The 21,635-nt window shown below is 43.4% G+C and overlaps 1 protein-coding gene across 3 annotated transcripts in view; it reads right to left on the bottom strand.

Annotated features, from left to right (window-relative positions):
* The window catches only part of SLC39A10 (solute carrier family 39 member 10), a 129,018-nt gene that overhangs the window by 14,452 nt on the left and 92,931 nt on the right, over positions 1-21,635 (bottom strand). For all 3 annotated transcript variants that reach the window (XM_083153500.1, XM_083153499.1, XM_083153501.1), the window contains exon 6: positions 12,066-12,189. In XM_083153500.1, coding sequence (XP_083009626.1) covers positions 12,066-12,189 — 124 coding nt within the window. The remainder of the gene's footprint in view (positions 1-12,065; positions 12,190-21,635) is intronic.

Below are 21,635 nucleotides of genomic sequence, written 5' to 3'. Positions count from 1 at the left end.
CTGACGCGTTTCGTCGTAAGACTTCGTCAGAGGGCGTGGCCATGACGCGCATCCAACCAGCTTATATTGGGCCGGATCCGTCAATCAAGACAGACGCGGCGTGAGAATCTCACTACACAGCGGGTAAAGGGGAGGAGGCTCAATATGCCTGTATTAAAGGAGTGCGGCAAATAAAAAGATATATTTACAATATGCAAAGAATTCATGCCGCAATTGAACTAATAGGAACAGACACTATATAAGGCCCGTGTCCGGGTGATCGTGAGCAGATTTTTACAAAGCGTATATACACATTTTGCCACTGTCATAAGAATCACATAAGAAACAAATATATAAAAAATACATGTATACAAAAACATATAGACAATTCCATAGCAGCATATATATGCCGGTATGACAACATTTTTTTTTAAAATATAAATAAATATACACAAATGAAATCCGGCAGTGATAAATACATAAATCTACCCCAGAACACACAACAATGCGCATTCGCAAAAAACTACACATCACAATGCGTCTAGAACAAAGCTCACAAGGGAATAACTAGTTGGTGTATATTTTACATTAAAAGAAGAAGAAAAAAGATAAAAAGATATACAAATGCACTTCGTTAGTTGATAAATGGAGTGACCTCATAACCCTCATTGAGCCCTACCGGAGCCAATGTATTCAATTTGAGTATCCAGGTAGTTTCACGTTTCAGCAAGTATTTTTCCCGATCACCACCACGTTTATTTGGCTGGACCCATTCAATGCCCCTTACCCTGAGGCTGGAGGGATCACAGTTATGTGTTTCTTTAAAGTGTCGGGAAACACTATGATTAGTGATTCCATGCTTTATGTTGCGGACATGCTCTAAAATGCGGATTTTTAGACATCTCTTAGTTTTTCCGATATATCGGAGTCCGCAGCCGCAGGTTAATAAATAAACAACAAACGAAGAATTACAATTGATGAAACTGAGGATCTTATGGTCTGTACCCTCAATGCAAGAGCCCTTCTTCATGAGGGGACAGATCTTACACCTATTACAAGGGAAGGAGCCATGAATGGTAAGAAAAGAGTTAGATTTTGGCCCTTTATCTAAGGGCTGCAGTTGGCTCTTGGACACCATGGACTTAATGGTTTTAGCCCGTCTGAACACCATCTTGGGTCTATCAGATAGATGGTCGGCCAAAACTGGGTCCAATTTTAGGACATTCCAGTGTTTATTTAAGATGGATTTTAATTCCCTTTCATGTGTATTATACTGTGTAATGAACAGTGTATTAGATGGCTTTTTAGAGGAACCCGTGTTCAAGACAGATACATTAACGGGGTCAAGAATAGGTTTCAGCAGGTTCTTTCTCTCAAGGGTCCGAGATCTTTGAAGTGCACCCTGTATAATCCTGCTGGGATATCCCCTCTCCTCAAACCTATTAACATAAACTTGTGCCTGTTCTTCAAAGCTTTGGGGATCAGAGCAATTCCTTTTCAGCCTCAAAAACTGGGAATACGGAATATTATCTTTCCAAGTACCTAAATGACAGCTAGAATAATCTAAATAGCTGTTCGCATCAACAGGTTTAAAGAAAGTAGAGGTTTTGATTTTTCTTTCAATTGGAAAGTTCTCTACATTCAATAGCAAGTCCAAGAATTCAATTTTTGATTTGTGAAAGGTGGAAGTAAACCTAAGGTTATAAGGGTTGGTATTCAAGCCATCAACAAACAATGTGAATGAATCGACATCACCATTCCAAATTATGATGATGTCGTCGATATAACGCTTGAATAAAACCAACCTTTCACAAACATCACCTACTATGGTGTGAGTTTCCCAGTCCGCCATATAAATATTAGCTAGGCTAGGGGCACAAATCGTCCCCATCGCCGTGCCGCAGACCTGGAGAAACCACTCCCCCAAAAACTCAAAGTAATTAAATTTGAGGACAAATTTAAGACGCTCACAAATGAATTCACGTTTTTTCATGGATACATTGGGGTCTCTCAATAAACATTGCTCAACAGAACAAATACCAAGCTCGTGAGGAATGCTGGTATACAGAGCCTGTACGTCAATAGAGGCCAAAGCATAACCAGCATCCCATTCAATAGTGTCCAGAAGTTGCAAGAGGTGCGATGAATCTCTTATATATGTTTCAATGGATGGTACATACTTTTTAATAAACATATCCACATATTCTGACACGCGAGAAGTAAGTGATCCTACTCCAGCCACAATGGGACGGCCTGGCGGAGGGACCACCCCCTTGTGGATCTTTGGGAGATGATAAAAGGTCGCTAAGTTGGGGGTACTGTTATACAAATATTTGTACTCTTCCAAACTTAGGACCTTTTCACTAAGACCTTTCTTGAGAATACCATCAAGAACACACAAATATTCAGATGTAGGGTCACCAGACAACTTGACATAAGAGTTCACATCATACAATAGTTTATGGGCTTCCATCACATAATCATCCCGATTGACAATGACGACCCCACCACCCTTGTCGGCACTCTTAATGACGACAGAATCATCAGACATTAGTGCTTTAAGAGCCTGATTCTCTTTTAGACTCAGATTAAACTTATTATTAATTTTAGGATTTATTTTATTAAAATCTTTTTTAACAAGTTCAGTAAATAGGTCTATATACGGACCACGGGACTCCAAGGGGTAAAACGTTGATTTGAGCTTTAGCTTGGAACTATTGCTGTCGACAACAGTGTCGACCGGCTCATTTTGTGGCGATTTCTTTAAAAAATGACGCTTAAGGGTAAGATTTCGTGCAAATAAATTTAAGTCGATTTGTAAGTCGACCATATTTGGACCTTGGGCCGGGGCGAAGGACAACCCCTTCTGGAGAACTTTATATTCAAACTCAGTAAGAATTTTATTTGAAAAATTAAAAATTCCTGTTTGTTTTTCTTCCATATTTGTACCCGTTGTTGTAGCGGTATTATGGTTAGCTATTGAATATACCTCTGCTTTGATTCTCTTTTTGGTAATTCCTTTTCCCCGGCTTCCCCTAGTCGTCTTTTTAGTCTGAGGGGGGTCCTGTTGGGGGTCGACACCAATAAGTAGTCGCCCCGACCTTCCTCTAAAAAATGCTGATGGGGATTGTCAGTTCTATCTGACCTCAATGGCTCAAATCTATTTTTATCTGCCCATCTACTGGTTTGATTAGCGGGGAATACAGGCCGGTCCCAATGTTTTTTGGGGTCCAGTGATCTATATGAGTTTTTATAGGGAACTTGTCTCCAACGCTCTTGGCGGTGAGTATAATTATTATTACTGCGCCCATACGTCTTAGGCGAATTATAATAATCTCGTCTATGTTCACGGGGAGAATCATAATGGACATGCTGTCGATTATTGAACCTGGGTTTTGCAGCATATCTCTGACTATTGTCAACATGCTCAGACGGCAGTTTGCGGTAGATTTTTACTAATTTTCACCTCCTGCCAAGATCTGACCTTATTAGTCTCATAGTCAATACGGTCTCGTACAAACTTTTTTTGCTTAGTAGCAATAATTTTATTTTCAACTGCTGACACCTTTTGATCCATTTCAACTTTGGCCGCAGTGAGTGTATCTTTACTAAATTTTGACTCCAAGGTAGGGGTCAACAAGGAAATCTCCACTTCTATTTCCCTAAAAACCATTTTCTTCTCCTCAATTAATAACTTCATCAATGAAAGAGAACACTCATCTAAAATGCGGTTCCAATCAGTGGTAAACTGATCGCTAATTTTACCAATGGTGGGAGTTTTAGTAAGACGGAGCCCCCTAGGGATCCTTCCACAGTTAACATAACTGTCCAAGCTCTTAATGTCCCACCATGTTTTGGCCTCTCTAATGAGGAGGCGCTCTAAATCAATCAAGTCTCCACCTTTACCTTCTGAGTCAATGCAACCACCTGTGGCAGCAGCATTATCATCAAAGATACGCATACATTCTTGTGAACGTTTAGCATTTAGTTCACTATTTCTGAACATAATTCAGCGATAAAGTTATACTTATAACCAGGTATAGAAAAAGCCGCAAAATGATTTTAACAGATTCAACAGAACAAAGTACATGGATAGAGAAATAAAATCATGCGCTAAAACCATCCAGAAATATAACCAGCAGAAAGTCCACTAATGATTTTCAATCAAAAGTCTAGGCACCAATCTCCAGGGATATGAGTGCAGCAACCTTTCTCTCAATGTAAACCTCTGGAATCCACAGAGGGGGAGGATCTAGGAGAAAATAGAGAAGGTGCGCTTCATGGTGCATTAAACGATGTAAAATTTTATTGGACACAAGATATCCCAGGTAAAATAGTCAAGAGACTAGTACCATAAAAAGTGACACTGTGGGCTGGTTACCACACGACAAAAGCATAAAGCCAAAGCAAAGCTGCTCACGATATCCAGGGACACAGGGCAGGAATCGACCACCAGGAAAGCCGCCACGCTGGCTTGCAGGACGGCAAGCAGGGGACGTCACACACCGCAGATCCAGGGATACCGGAGAAGGAGATCAGCTGGACGGACACGTCACAAGCCACGCCCTGACGCGTTTCGTCGTAAGACTTCGTCAGAGGGCGTGGCCATGACGCGCATCCAACCAGCTTATATTGGGCCGGATCCGTCAATCAAGACAGACGCGGCGTGAGAATCTCACTACACAGCGGGTAAAGGGGAGGAGGCTCAATATGCCTGTATTAAAGGAGTGCGGCAAATAAAAAGATATATTTACAATATGCAAAGAATTCATGCCGCAATTGAACTAATAGGAACAGACACTATATAAGGCCCGTGTCCGGGTGATCGTGAGCAGATTTTTACAAAGCGTATATACACATTTTGCCACTGTCATAAAAATCACATAAAAAACAAATATATAAAAAATACATGTATACAAAAACATATAGACAATTCCATAGCAGCATATATATGCCGGTATGACAAAAATTTTTTTTAAAATATAAATAAATATACACAAATGAAATCCGGCAGTGATAAATACATAAATCTACCCCAGAACACACAACAATGCGCATTCGCAAAAAACTACACATCACAATGCGTCTAGAACAAAGCTCACAATGGAATAACTAGTTGGTGTATATTTTGCATTTATTCAAGCGTTATATCGACGACATCATCATAATTTGGAATGGTGATGTCGATTCATTCACATTGTTTGTTGATGGCTTGAATACCAACCCTTATAACCTTAGGTTTACTTCCACCTTTCACAAATCAAAAATTGAATTCTTGGACTTGCTATTGAATGTAGAGAACTTTCCAATTGAAAGAAAAATCAAAACCTCTACTTTCTTTAAACCTGTTGATGCGAACAGCTATTTAGATTATTCTAGCTGTCATTTAGGTACTTGGAAAGATAATATTCCGTATTCCCAGTTTTTGAGGCTGAAAAGGAATTGCTCTGATCCCCAAAGCTTTGAAGAACAGGCACAAGTTTATGTTAATAGGTTTGAGGAGAGGGGATATCCCAGCAGGATTATACAGGGTGCACTTCAAAGATCTCGGACCCTTGAGAGAAAGAACCTGCTGAAACCTATTCTTGACCCCGTTAATGTATCTGTCTTGAACACGGGTTCCTCTAAAAAGCCATCTAATACACTGTTCATTACACAGTATAATATACATGAAAGGGAATTAAAATCCATCTTAAATAAACACTGGAATGTCCTAAAATTGGACCCAGTTTTGGCCGACCATCTATCTGATAGACCCAAGATGGTGTTCAGACGGGCTAAAACCATTAAGTCCATGGTGTCCAAGAGCCAACTGCAGCCCTTAGATAAAGGGCCAAAATCTAACTCTTTTCTTACCATTCATGGCTCCTTCCCTTGTAATAGGTGTAAGATCTGTCCCCTCATGAAGAAGGGCTCTTGCATTGAGGGTACAGACCATAAGATCCTCAGTTTCATCAATTGTAATTCTTCGTTTGTTGTTTATTTATTAACCTGCGGCTGCGGACTCCGATATATCGGAAAAACTAAGAGATGTCTAAAAATCCGCATTTTAGAGCATGTCCGCAACATAAAGCATGGAATCACTAATCATAGTGTTTCCCGACACTTTAAAGAAACACATAACTGTGATCCCTCCAGCCTCAGGGTAAGGGGCATTGAATGGGTCCAGCCAAATAAACGTGGTGGTGATCGGGAAAAATACTTGCTGAAACGTGAAACTACCTGGATACTCAAATTGAATACATTGGCTCCGGTAGGGCTCAATGAGGGTTATGAGGTCACTCCATTTATCAACTAACGAAGTGCATTTGTATATCTTTTTTCTTCTTCTTTTAATGTAAAATATACACCAACTAGTTATTCCATTGTGAGCTTTGTTCTAGACGCATTGTGATGTGTAGTTTTTTGCGAATGCGCATTGTTGTGTGTTCTGGGGTAGATTTATGTATTTATCACTGCCGGATTTCATTTGTGTATATTTATTTATATTTTAAAAAAAATGTTTGTCATACCGGCATATATATGCTGCTATGGAATTGTCTATATGTTTTTGTATACATGTATTTTTTATATATTTGTTTCTTATGTGATTTTTATGACAGTGGCAAAATGTGTATATACGCTTTGTAAAAATCTGCTCACGATCACCCGGACACGGGCCTTATATAGTGTCTGTTCCTATTAGTTCAATTGCGGCATGAATTCTTTGCATATTGTAAATATATCTTTTTATTTGCCGCACTCCTTTAATACAGGCATATTGAGCCTCCTCCCCTTTACCCGCTGTGTAGTGAGATTCTCACGCCGCGTCTGTCTTGATTGACGGATCCGGCCCAATATAAGCTGGTTGGATGCGCGTCATGGCCACGCCCTCTGACGAAGTCTTACGACGAAACGCGTCAGGGCGTGGCTTGTGACGTGTCCGTCCAGCTGATCTCCTTCTCTGGTATCCCTGGATCTGCGGTGTGTGACGTCCCCTGCTTGCCGTCCTGCAAGCCAGCGTGGCGGCTTTCCTGGTGGTCGATTCCTGCCCTGTGTCCCTGGATATCGTGAGCAGCTTTGCTTTGGCTTTATGCTTTTGTCGTGTGGTAACCAGCCCACAGTGTCACTTTTTATGGTACTAGTCTCTTGACTATTTTACCTGGGATATCTTGTGTCCAATAAAATTTTACATCGTTTAATGCACCATGAAGCGCACCTTCTCTATTTTCTCATATATATATATATATATATATATATATATATATATATATATATATATTTATTTTATTTTTACACATATACACATACATACATACATACATACATACACATACTGCTGTTTTCTCTCTGGTGTACCTATGGAACTATTTTGTTGTCTTGACTGACTTTTGCTGCAATGGTGAGTGCCCCCGCTTTTTATTAAGCAATTTGGAAATATTATTTGGCCATCTGACCTGGATGACCCTTGCTGTGCATCCCAACTGATTCTTTGCACTTGGATGTGAGTGCTGAACCCCCTGGCTATAACAACACATACATACATATATACACATATACTGTGGGTTGTGGCCCGGCACTCAACCAGTTCAGTTAATGCACCCCGGTGCCCTTGAAGACGGATTGGTAGGTAGTGAAGTTTTTTGCATTTGAATATAATTTTCCTGAAAAAAACTTCCCTGGAGTGCCGTGATTTCTTCACTACACACACACACACATACATACATACGCAAGCAGTTTATTTTTAACCTAATATGTACGTGAGCGGCTATTTCTTTATAAAATGTATTTAAATATACTGCTCATTGTGCGCTCTTATTTTTTGCATAATATAATAATATATCTATCGTACTTATATGTTAGTTGGGCGCCCACTAAGCTATTTGCTTAGTGTTCCGTGTCCACTCGCCACGCTTCGGGCACGGTGGCTCGCCACACTATATAAAATCAACTCCATGCCGACATGGATAGTGGGGGTATGAGCGTAGTAACTATAGTGAGCGCCCAACTAACATATAAGTACCCAAAAGTCCATATAAAAAAATGCTCTCTTTATTAAAAGTCCTTTTGAAGAAGTATTTTTCTTTTCCAATAAAAATGTTCAATGATGACAGACCTGTTGCATCACCCGACGCAATTTGTCCATTTGAGGACTTCAGGGGTTAAAGCTATAATAGTTTGGCAATCTCGCCAGAGTAATGTGTAGTTAAGGATCCAGGATTGTTCTGGATAGCGGAGTCCTTTATGCTCTGGCTTTTAATTAGTTGGCAGGTATAGTGATAGGGTGGTTCTATGGCCGCAAACGGTATAGGTGTATAAGGGTTTGATTCCTCATTAAAGTTTAGAATAATAATGTGCCAATTATTTCCCTTAAGGGTCTCACAAGAAAGCGGCTTCAACGGGCCCAAATAAAGTTACCTGCTCAAGTGGTTCAATAGTATACAAACATTGTCTAGGCACCAAATTGGTCTCACAGCCAGGGGGAGAGTTCTCTTGGTCTAGTTCTTGCTGCACCTTGATAAAAGTCTGTTGGCTCTGAAACGTCGGTAAACCAGTTCAACTGTGTCCGATTGTTTATTCAAGAGCCACCACCTCATCATCTCAGAATATTTTTTTTTGTAATATGCTAAACTGCCACATAAGTTTGGCCATGGAAAAAACATTCACCACTTAGATCATCTCCAGCTACATTAAGGTAAGGATTCAATGACTATAATCACGATGTGCAGCGAATCCGGTTTAGGATTCACTGCACAGTCGCCGTGTTCCGGAGGGCTGGAGCCTTCGCTGTCAGCCCTCGCTGACACACTATTCAATGCTGCAGGGGCTCGCTGCCCCTGACGGCGGCGAATGTTAACCCCTGTGGCGGATGCCGCAGGGAGCCGGCGGCAGGCAGGGAGATGGAATTCTCCTTGCCTGCCCCAGAATGTATGTGGGGGGTAGGAGAGCTCCCCGGGACCCAGGCAGCACAAGCTGCTCCCCGGGAGAGCTAGCAGGGGACCGGGTAGGAGCCGCTAACACTGCTCCCGATCGTGCATATGTAATGATCGGGAGCAGTGAACATATGAATATGTAATGAGCGGCTCTCGGCTCCCGGCCCCCTGCTGGCTGTTATGTGTAAAATAAAAATATATATTTTTTAATTAAATATATATTCATGTGCTGTGAGCACATGAATAAAAATAGCATGCCCCTTCACAGAATAAAATTCCTGATTTTTTGACACCAAATGTTTTTTTTTTTTTTTAAAACAACATTTTAAAAGTTCACATTCCACTTCACCATGAAAAGATGGCGATTGCTACACGGTGACACGTCAAAAATCACTTAGTAAGCAATTCGCCATCTTCTCATTGAATACACTCATGGCGAATCTCTTTTAACGACCCATTGAAAAACCACAGCGAGTTGCAGAGACTATCAGATGGCGAATTGTCCGTCATTCACTGTTCACAGACGGTGAAAAGTGCACGTTGAATAGGGTGATTCCATTGTGATTTATTACAATGGAATTTATTTTTTTTGGTACTTGTTTCCTAGCACGGCCACAATCGCGGGAATCGCGGGTCATTTTTAATGGTATGCGATGCGGCCGACGCGATGCCCGCGATTTGCCATTGAAATGCATTAAAAAGGTCAAAATCGCGTCGGTCGCATCGCATGCGGCCAAAAAACGCATGCGATGCTACCGACGTGATGACCGCGATTTTACATAGGGAACAATGTAAAATGCCTCAATTGACCCAATTAAACATAGGGAACAATGTTAAATGGCCCACAGACCCCAAAAATCCCCCCTGAAGTGTGAAATGGCCCCCCAAAAAATTGTTAACTCCACCCCACGATCAACGTCAACCCGAAGCGTGGCGAGCGCAGCGAGCCCGTGAGGGGCAGCGGTACGCGTCCTCCGACCTTTTCATACCCCTACTATCCACGTCGGCGTGGAGTTGAGAATAGAAAGTGTGGCGAGCCCGAAGCGTGGTGAGCGCAGCGAGCCCCGCGAGGGGTCGCGGATACCTGTGAAGCCCGCGAGGGGACGCGGATACCTGTGAAGGTATCTGCGTCCGCTCGCCACGCTTCGGTGGCTCGCTGCGCTCGCCACACTTTCTATTCTCAACTCCACGCCGACGTGGATAGTGGGGGTATGAAAAGGTCGGAGGACGCGTACCACCGCCCTTCGCAGGCTCTCTGCGCTCGCCACGCTTCGGGTTGACGTTGATCGTGGGGTAGCGTTAACAATTTTTTGGGGGGCCATTTCACACTTCAGGGGTTTTTTTTGGTGTCTGTGGGCCATTTAACATTGTTCCCTATGTTTAATTGGGTCAATTGAGGCATTTTACATAGTTCCCTATGTAAAATCGCGGGCATCGCGTCGGTCGCATCGCATGCGATTTTTTGCCCGCATGCGATGCGACCGACGCGATTTTTTTACCTGCGATGCCCGAGATCCAAATCGTTGTGGCCGTGCTAGGAAACAAGTACCTTTTTTTTTTTTTAAAGAAGTCACGGTTTTGTGCCTGCAGTCACAGCATAGTAAAATATAAACATTGGCACCCCTATTTCATTGTGTCAATGAATCAACATATATATGTGTTTTTAAAATATGTATTTTATTCATTATGTTTTAGTATAAATTTAATAAAACTTTATTCATACCCAACTGATCAGCTTAGCAACTCATTAGTAGTTCATTATCCTCTAGCGCTCCACCATTGTTTACTGTGAAGGCTCTAAGTAGCCCTGGATTTACTAGACGGCTGTGATGGAAATAGGCTGATTGTGGCTGGAGTGGACGTCACACACCTGATTTTTTTCCCCTAGGCAAGTCTGCATTTTTTCTGGCACTCCCATGAAATGACCAGTTACCACTGCCAAACGCTGGCTTCCTGTTAATCACATTGCAATCAAAGGATCAAAAAAGTAGCAGGATTTCATCGCTGGATGGAGTCACCCGGGCAGCCTAACGAAAATCGTCCACTGTGCAAATCGCACAGCAGCGATCAAGTCTGAATCAGACCCAATATACTTTCCAATATTTTTTGCTTTGACCGATTATATGCCGTACATACTGTATGTCTAAAACATGGCTACATAAGTAGCCTTCTGCATGGATATGTAACACTACAAAACAGAGATCACTTCATGCAGTGCATGCACAATACTGTACACCATAGGGTTTTAAACATTGATGCAGATTCACTCTTCACCATCATAACAAAATCTTATGACTGATGCATGACTTTTCTAATCCACAACAGGAACTACTCCAGACTACCTTCTGCAAGACTCTGTGTTCTTGCCTAAAGCACGTGGAAGAAAAATCCCATAAGCTGTAGTTTATCAGTTTAAAGATAAATCAGTTTATCAGTTTAAAGATAAATGCAATATGTACACATATGTGCCAACACATATACATATGTGCCAACACATATACATATACATATATATGACGAAAATTTGATAAATAAATTGAAACGTTGCTGCATACTAGCTGGCTTGTCTAGTTTATGGAGAATAGCCACGAGTGCCCCACCGCAAATCTACTATATATATATATCTATATCTATATATATATATATATATATATATATATATATATATATATATAGATATATATATATATATATATATATATATATATATATAGACACACACACACAAACACACACACACACAATGGATATGTGTGTATGCATGTTCCAGCGTAACTCTGAAATGGCTGGATCAATTTACACCACACTTGGTACACGTATGACTTACAATCTGGAAAAAAAAATACTGTGGGGTAATACACCACTAGCGGTTCCAGGGGCCCAGAAAGGGGTCTGGCCACTACACAAAGTGGGTCAGGAAGGCAACATATGCATAACCTAAAGGGGGTAGAGGACAAAAAAAAAACTAAATTGTTGTCAGATCCAGAAGCCCACATCAGACCGGTTATGCTGGTCGATAGGTTAAGCTTAAAACACAAGAAGGATAAAGTTCAAGTAATGCTAATTGCATAACCAAACATAGGCAACACTGGGTATCTCAGCTACTTTTGAAAATAAACTTAATATAAGAAAGTAAAAGCAAACCATCAAAAGGTCACAAATTAATGATTTTACCTGCTAAAGGTTTTAGTTGTAACCATTCAACATCTGACCTACGATTTAGTTTGAGATCAGATAGTTCTCTCCCAACTGCAGACTCCTCCACTTTCTGCTTACGATTCGGCCTATTTGGTTTCCCCTATAAGAAAAAGTCACATTATGAACAGATTTTCCTTGTCTCTGGTAAAATGATGAAACATTTACATGTATTAGCAATTATTCCAGTCATTCATATAAAGTGAATGCCTCACATCTCTATCCTCATCTCATGTACACACACTAAGGGTTATTTATTGAAAGAAGACATTTAACCTACCAGAAATTTTGGGATTTTTTGAAGGAAACTGGAGTACACAGAGGAAACCCATGCAAACATGGGAAGAACATGCAAGCTTCACACAGATCAGCATTGACAACAAGAAAATTAAATCATGACCCCAGGGCTGTGGGGTAGTAATGCTAACTACTATGTCAACTAAGTTGCGTCAGAGATTTTTGGGATTGAAGAATTTGAGTAGCATTCTAGACTTTACTGGGAACATGGAAAACCTTTTTTTAAAGTTTAAATATTGATTGCAGGCGCCAAAGATATACTGTAGTTCAGACATTCTACAAACTCACAAAATCTACCATTCGGGAAAATGTAACAGTGAAATTACATGCGGTTAACACAAGATACATGTTTATTGAAAAAAAATTAAATTATTAACATTTCAGAACCTTTAAAAGAAGGATTAGCAAAAACAACTAGATCTGGATACTATAAAAACAAAAATTTAACAGAAATTTAAATTCTAGGGCAGTAATTCTACATTCCCTCTATACAGATAATCTTTACACTTCTCTTTTGATTCCTACGTCTATTACACCCTTACTGGACTTCAGTTATGTTTTCAATATGTTCCTGAGGAGGTCTGCAATATTCTCAATATTGTAAGCTAATTCATTTCAGTTTTTCACCAGGATTTCAATTGCTTTCCAAAGTCCATGGACTGTGGCGAGTACAACTATACACAGTTAAATCGCATTCCTATTTATAGATCTTCAGAATCCTATCAATTGTTCGAACTGTTCCAGATAGCCCTAATCAATTGTTTTTTTGGTGATCAGGGCAGAATAATTCAAACAGAGAATCCTTTTTTACTTATAAATACAAGAAAACATATTTCAGGTAAGCCAAGCCATCACAGAGGTGCACAAAAGTAACTTCAATATATTTATTATAGGCTCATTTATTATAGGCCCAAGGTTTCTTCGAAGAGCATGAAGACCCAGCTAAATATTGGTTTCTAATATGCCCTTCACTTTATCTCCCCTAGGCCCTGTGAGATGCACTACAAATATGTCCTTATACACTGATGCAGTTTACTCTATTCTGTCAGGCACAAAGCCCCAGCAGGATTTCCTTATTACATTCTCTCTATTCATTTACTGTTGTGTACTAGGTTCTTAGGATTAATGTTTTTGTGCAGCTAAGTGGCGATTACTATATTGCACGATTTGAGGATAGTTGAATGTGGACACATCTGTACATCTTCATTGAAATGCCCATTTGAATCCTAATCATGTGTAAACCCTTCTTTCTCTTCAGTGAGTCAAGAACAGGAGTAGGAAACATAGAAACATAGAACATAGAATTTGACGGCAGATAAGAACCATTTGGCCCATCTAGTCTGCCCCTTTTTTACCCTTCAGGTAAACTCAACCCTTTTTAATCCTTATTTCTTTGTAAGGATATTCATATGCCTATCCCAAGCATGTTTAAATTGTTCTACTGTCTTAGCCTCTACCACCTCTGATGGGAGGCTATTCCACTTATCCACTACCCTTTCTGTGAAGTAATTCTTTCTAACATTTCCCCTGAACCTACCTCCCTCCAGTTTCAGTGCATGTCCTCGTGTTTTATTACTTGTTTTCCTTTGAAGAAAATTTCCCACCTGTACTATGTTAAAACCCTTGATATATTTGAAGATTTCTATCATGTCCCCCCTTTCCCTTCTCTGCTCCAAACTATACATGTTAAGATCTTTTAGTCTATCCAGGTAAGTTTTGTGATGTAGGCCATGAACCATTTTAGTTGCCCTTCTTTGTACACTCTCCAATGTATTTATATCCTTCTGAAGATATGGCCTCCAGAACTGGACACAGTATTCCAGATGAGGTCGTACCAATGACCTATAAAGTGGCATTATTACGTCTTTTTTTCTGCTACTGATTCCTCTCCCTATGCAACCAAGCATCTGACTAGCCTTCCTCATTGCTTTGTTACATTGCCTCCCTGCCTTTAAGTCACTTGAAATAGTGACTCCTAGATCTCTTTCCTCCTCAGTAGTTTCCATTATAGTACCCTTGATACTATATTGAGCCTTTGGGTTTTTGAGTCCCAAGTGCATAATTTTGCATTTTTTAGCATTAAACTGTAGTTGCCATTCTCTTGACCAATTCTCAAGTTTACTTAGATCATCAGTCATTTGATTTACCCCTCCTGGTGTGTCTACTCTGTTGCATATCTTTGTATCATCTGCAAAAAGGCATACTTTCCCTTCAATACCATTTGCAATGTCACTGACAAAGATATTAAAGAGCACTGGTCCAAGTACAGATCCCTGGGGTACTCCACTGGTAACATGTCCCTCCATAGAATGCACTCCATTTACGACAACTGTCTGTTTCCTATCCTGCAACCAGGTTCTTATCCATTTAATTGTTTTATAATCCAATCCCACACTTTCAAGTTTATTTAGCAGCCTGCGATGTGGGACAGTGTCAAATGCCTTACTAAAGTCTAGATATGCCACATCTACAGCCCCCCCTTCATCTAGTATTTTGGTCACGGAGTCAAAAAAGTCAATGAGACTTGTTTGGCATGATCTCCCTGCAGTAAAACCATGCTGTTTTGGATCCTGTAAGTTGTTTAATTTAAGATATTCCACTATTCTTTCTTTTAATAGTGTTTCCATTATTTTCCCTACTACTGATGTAAGGCTCACTGGTCTGTAGTTACTTGCTTCTTCTTTGCTTCCGCTTTTGTGCAGTGGAACTACATTTGCTTTTCTCCAGTCCTCTGGAACTGCACCTGTATCTAGTGACTGGTTGAATAAATCTGTTAATGGCGCTACCAACACATCTTTTAGTTCTTTTAGTATCCTTGGATGCACTCCGTCTGGCCCCATTGATTTATCCACTTTCAGTCTTGAAAGTTCTGTTAGGACTTTCTCCCTAGTAAATGTACCTCCATCTACCTTATTTTTATAAATGTCCTTGCAACTTAACTGTGGTCCCTTCCCTTCTCCTTCTATAGTGAATACAGAGCAAAAGTAATTATTTAGCTGATCTGCAATTGCCTTGTCTCCCTCCACCAAATTCTCAGTGTCTGTCCGCAGTCTTATTATTCCTCCATTTGATTTTCTCCTTTCATTTATATACTTAAAAAAAGTTTTGTTTCCTTTATCTACCGACTGAGCCATTTTCTCCTCAGCTTGTGCCTTGGCACGCCTGATCACTTTCTTAGCCTCTTTGCGTCTGGCAAGATACACTTCTTTGTCATTATTATTTTGAGTCTGCTTGTATGTCCTAAAGGAAATGTCTGGCTTTTCATCTGATGCGGAACTCAATATTTCAGTATGTCCTACAACATTTTTTTTATTAGGACATGCCAAACCTATGGCAGTGCATACTGGTAGGTGTAGTTCCGACGCACTTAAATTCCACGTTGCCTAAACTGGATGAGTATTCTAATTGTGGGTAAATAAAATGATGAATAGAATTGACAACTTTATTGGGCTTTTTTTCTTTTTTTTTTATTAATCTTTATTGAGAAATTGTGCAATTTATACAATTAAAACATTGTGGAAAAAGAAGAAAAGGTACAATCAGAATAAACATAATGCCCATCTTTACCTTATACAATTTCATTTTGTGAATAAAATAACATTTCATATATCTATTCTTTCTAATCTTAATTTACCTATATGTGGGTTGTTCTTATACCTTCACTATCATTCCACATCTACTATGTCTTAATATCAGATATTTTTTATCCTTTTTACTGAGTACAGTACCTTTAGAAGGGATGTGTACCTAGACGTACCGTCTCTGTATTGTACCAGGAAGTTAATTGTATTGTTTGCCTTAATGAGTTTTTTTATTATAGGGACAATGATTTCACATAAGGCAACCAGATCGAAAATAATTATTTTACTTTCACTTCCTTATTAAATGACATTTTAAGCCAGTCCATTTGGAATAAATATAGGATTCTGGGCTCTAAATGCTATTTATAAAAGTGTTGGCTGAGATCCATTGGGTGAAAAAAGAGGATTTTGGTACTCACCGATAAATCCATTTCTCTGAGATCAGCAGGGGCCACTGGGAATCACTTCGGGTTTTGGAGCTTGGTTAGCTGGGAGCTAGGCACTACTTAGTTTTAATACAGGGGAGACTAGCTCCTCCCCTCCAAGACCCATCATCCCCCAGTGAGAAAATTGGTAAACTAGAGGAGATAGGAACAAAAAACGTTATAACAAACAAAATAACACAACAACCAGGCAAGCGAGTAAACTGGACCCACGTACAGCCACAACTACCAGGATCCGCAGGCTGGGTTGGGCGCCCAGTGGCCCCTGCTGATCTCAGAGAAATGGATTTATCGGTGAGTACCAAAATCCTCTTTTCTCTGACATGCAGCAGGGGCCACTGGGAATCACTTCGGGGAGGTTCCAAAGACCAGGCCCCGGGTGGGAGAGCGCTGGGGATTCTGGAGGACCAAACGGCCGAACGCTGCGGCAGAGTCAGCGAAGGTGTCGAACCTGTAAAAGCGCACGAACGTATTTACGGACGACCAAGTGGCCGCCCTGCAAATCTGCGCGACTGAAGCACCTCGTCTTGCAGCCCAAGACGTGCTTACAGATCTGGTAGAATGTGCCGTCAAGGAGGAAGGCGGAACTCTCCCCGCCTTTAAGTAGGCACCTCTGATTGTGAATTTAATCCATCTCGCTAATGTCGGTTTTGAAGCCGGACTTCCCCGGCGAAAGGCGTCATACAGAACGAACAAACTATCCGTCTTACGGATTCGTCGAGTTCTAGACACATAAATCTTTAAGGCGCGCACAACATCCAATGATTCTTGTTGAGAAGAGTCCCCCTGAAAGGCCGGTACCACTATAGGTTTGTTCATATGATATGAGGAAACTACCTTTGGAAGGAATGCAGACGTCGTGCGTAGCTCTGCCCTGTCCTCATGAAAAATGAGATATGGAGCTCTGCAGGACAGTGCACTAAGCTCTGATACTCTGCGCGCAGAGGCCAGAGCTAGCAGAAGGACCGTTTTCCAACACAAGAACTTAAGTTCCACCCTTTCCAGCGGTTCAAAGGTCTCTGACTGGAGGAACGACAGGACCAAGTCTAAGTCCCATGGAGGAACCGGTGGAGCAAATGGTGGTTGCACTCTAAGGACCCCTTGCAAAAATGTCTGGATCTCAGGCAAAAGTGCTAACCTCCTTTGAAAAAGGATGGATAACGCTGAGATCTGTACCTTCAGCGATCCTAGCTTAAGGCCTCCATCCAGACCTCGTTGAAGGAACAACAATAGGCGTGAGAGCTTGAAAATCCGATAAGGCCAGCCCTTTTCCTCACACCACCTCGAATATGAGCGCCAAATCCGGTGGTAATGGGCCGCTGACGAAGGTCTACGAGCCCTCAGCATGGTGGGAATTACCGAACGAGGTATGCCCCTCTCCCTCAACACTGCGGTCTCAACAGCCACACCGTCAAATGGAGCTGTGTCAACCTTTGATGCCAAAATGGGCCCTGTTGTAGAAGGTCCTGGCGTAGCGGCAACCGGACTTCGTCCACTGCCATCCTCTGAATGTCCGAGAACCATGACCGTCGAGGCCAAAACGGCGCAATGAGAATCGCCTGGACTGACTCTCTCTTGAGCTTCTTCAAGACTGGCGCTAGGAGAGGCAGCGGAGGGAACAGGTAGACAAACCTGTAGTTCCACGGAGTTGATAGGGCGTCGATTGCTATTGCTCCTGGATCTCTTGTGCGAGCCACATACCTTGGTAGCTGATGATTTTCCCGCGAGGCCATCAAGTCCACCTCGGGAGTGCCCCACCTCCTGGTGAGGTCTTGAAACACCTCTGGGTGTAGGGACCATTCTCCTGGATGCAGACTTTTGCGGCTGAGAAAATCTGCTTCTATGTTCTCCACTCCTGGTAGGAACACCGCCATCAGAGCCACCTTCCAACGCTCTGCCCAAAGAAGGATTCTTCTGACCTCTGTCATGGCCATTCGGCTGCGCGTTCCCCCTTGCCTGTTCACATAGGCCACTGCTGTCGCATTGTCCGAGCGGACCTTCACCGCGTGACCCTGGAGTAGATTCTCCGATCTGACCAGCGCATTGTAAATAGCCCTTAACTCCAATACATTGATAGGTAAGGTCTGTTCCTGGGTGGTCCATCTTCCTTGCATTCTGAGGTCTAGTAGGACCGCTCCCCAACCGCTCAGACAGACGTCCGTCGTCATTACCGTCCAATTGTGGATCGCGAACCGACGGCCCTCGCTCAAGTGATCTCGCTGGAGCCACCAAGTCAAGGATAGACGGGCATGAGGGGATAACCGGATCTGTCTGTGAAGCAATAGATGAGAACCTGCTCCCTTTCTGAGGAGGTCCATCTGAAAAGTCCTGGAGTGAAAGCGCCCCCAGCTCAGTGCTGGAAAATCCGACACCATCTTCCCCAGTAACTGCACACAAAGGTGCAAACTGACCCTCTGAGGTAGCAACACTCTTCGTGCTAGCTCCTGAATGGCCAAAATCTTTTCCTCCGGTAGGAAGACTCTCTGAGCCTCTGTGTCCAACCAAAGGCCCAGAAATTGAATCTTCTGAGTAGGGGTCAGCGAGGACTTCTTGTAGTTCATGACCCAGCCTAAGCTGGTCAGCATCATAATCGTCCTCCTGGTATGATCCTCGAGCATCTGAACTGAAGGGGCCTTGATGAGAAGGTCGTCCAGATAAGGGATTATCGTCACCCCCTGGCTCCGAAGAGCGGCGATCGCCATCGACAGAGGCTTGGTGAACACTCTGGGGGCTGACGATAACCCAAAAGGCAGAGCCCTGAATTGAAAATGGTCTCTGCCCACTGCGAAGCGTAGAAAAACCTGGTGATGGCTGCAGATGGGGATATGCAGATAAGCATCCTTTATGTCCAGGGAAATCATATATTCCCCTGGCTCCAAGAAAGCTATTACTGAGTGGACTGACTCCATCTTGAATGGTTGGTGCGAGACCAGTAGGTTTAAGGCTTTGAGGTTTAGGATGGGTCGAACTGACCCATCCGGCTTCGGCACCACAAAGAGATTGGAGTAATACCCCAACCTTCTCTGTGAGACCGGAACCGGACAGATGACTTGAGAGTCCAACAGCATCTGGATAGCCAGGAGAATCCCACCTCTCTTGACCGAGGATTCTGGCAGCGCTGTGGTGAAGAACCTGTTGGGAGGAGGAGCGTCAAACTGTATACGATAGCCCTCCGAGATAGCCCTCCGAGATAATCCTGCGAACCCAAGGGTCCTCCGTTAGGGAGAACCATTGGGTTCTGAAGTAGGAGAGGCGTGCTCCGACTGACCAGTCTCCCACTGAAGCTGGCAAACCGTCATGCTGCCGGCTTTGGGGGCTGTTTTGGCTCCTGGACCCGTGGGGCGGCCTGTGGTCGAGATCTGGCTCTAGTACCTCTGGAGGATTGGAAGCCTCTTCCTCTGCCACGAAAGGAACGTTGTGGACGAAAGGATTGAAAAGAGGGTCCCGCATACTGGCGTCTCTGAGGCGGCGCCGCTGTTGGCAAAAAGGCAGATTTTCCCCCCGTTGCCTGTGAAATCCATCTGTCCAGTTCTGGACCAAACAGAATATCACCCGCAAAGGGGAGACCCTCGACCGCTCTCTTAGATTCTGCGTCAGTCTGCCAAGACTTCAGCCACAAGGCCCGTCTCGCTGCAATGGCGTTCGCAGAGATGCGTGATGAAATAAGGGAAATATCCTTAGCAGCGTCTCCAAGGAATCCCGCCGACTCCTTAATATGTTCCGCCAGTTGGCGAATTTCCTCTGCTGGCATCCCTGAGTCGAGGCCCTCAGTGATCAGCTCCGCCCACCTGGCATTTGCCCTATTTACCCAGGCCAACACTATGGCCGGCCGAAGATGGGCACCAGCCGCCGTATACATAGCCTTTAAGGTGGCCTCCAATTTCCGGTCTGACGGATCCTTAAGTGAACATGCCCCTGGGACTGGCAGGGTAGTCTTCTTAGATAACCTTGACACTGATGTGTCCACCGGTGGAGGCGTTTCCCATTTGCTCAAGGCTGCTGGTTCAAAAGGGTACATTGAAGGGAACCTCTTCGGTACCTGAAAACGCCTGTCCGGTCGCTTCCAGGCCTCAAGAAGCTGATCCTGGTTAGAGCAAAGAAAAACCACAGAGGTTTTCTGTGTATTTCCAAATAAATCCAACTCCTGGGGAGCCGGAGGAGGATCCTTAGGCAAATGCAACACCTCCTTAACTGCAAGAATAAGGGCTTCTATACCAACCGGAGTTGGCTCCGCCTCCTGAGGGGTATCCTGTACCTCCTCCCACTCGCCCTCTTCCATCTCTTCAAAGGGCTCAGGCTCCTCGTCGGTGTCCTCTCCCTGAAGCATCATCTGAAATGGGCGCTTCTAGGCTAAGGGACCCGGCCTCTGGGGCTTGGAAAGGGCCCCCGCCAAGGAGTCCACAGACCTGGACAAGGCCGTAGCCCATGCAGGCTCTGCCCTGCGGGATACTGCCAACTCCGCAGACAACTTAGTCATAGTGCCGACTAAGGCTGCAGCCCACTGGGGGGCTGGTGTGTCGGTAGTCTGGGACCCTGACGGGGAGACCGCACAGGTCTGACAGACTGAAGTTCCCCCATCAGAGTATTGGGAGAACTTATTAGAACAAACCGTGCAGGTGAAAGACTTCTGAGCAGCCTTGGACCTGCTCGCCATGTCTGCACGTGGGCCAATCTATTTTAAGGCACACACAGACACACACACAGAAACACACACAAGACAGTGGATCACCCTAGGGCAATACCCAAATCCCCCCTGGGAGAGCTGGGTCCTGGAAGAGTGTAAGTCCCTATAAACACAGTCAAATGACAGATAGTGCCCTGAAAGGGTTACAGTAGCTGCAGTCTGCCTGAAAAGACAAGAGGAGAGAGCAGCATGTAGTGTGTGTGTGTGTGTGTTAACAGGGCCGCGCCATGCCCACCTCAGCGCTCACCTTCCCCCCCCCTTCCTCACCGCAGCTTTGCCTATGCCCTGCTTAGGTAAGGGACAGAGTCTGCCGGCGCTTGGAGGGTTAGCTGCGCTTGTGTATTCAGGCGCGCTACAGATCCCCCTCGCGGCCGCCATTAACCCCCGCCGCGCCAGTCAAAATGGCAGTGGCGCCTTGCAGGGACAGCGCTGCCCGCGTGTAGAGGGTAGGGACAGGTGGGGGCTAGTACGTGCGCCTTCCTACAAGGCGCGCTTCAGACCCCCGCCGTGGCCGCCATTAACCCCTTCCGCCACGCCAATTATT

This window comes from Crinia signifera, chromosome 7 (genome assembly GCF_055691185.1).
Source record: "Crinia signifera chromosome 7, ASM5569118v1, whole genome shotgun sequence".
NCBI classification, from domain to species: Eukaryota; Metazoa; Chordata; class Amphibia; order Anura; family Myobatrachidae; genus Crinia; species Crinia signifera.
This window is presented reverse-complemented; position numbering and strand designations above follow the sequence as displayed.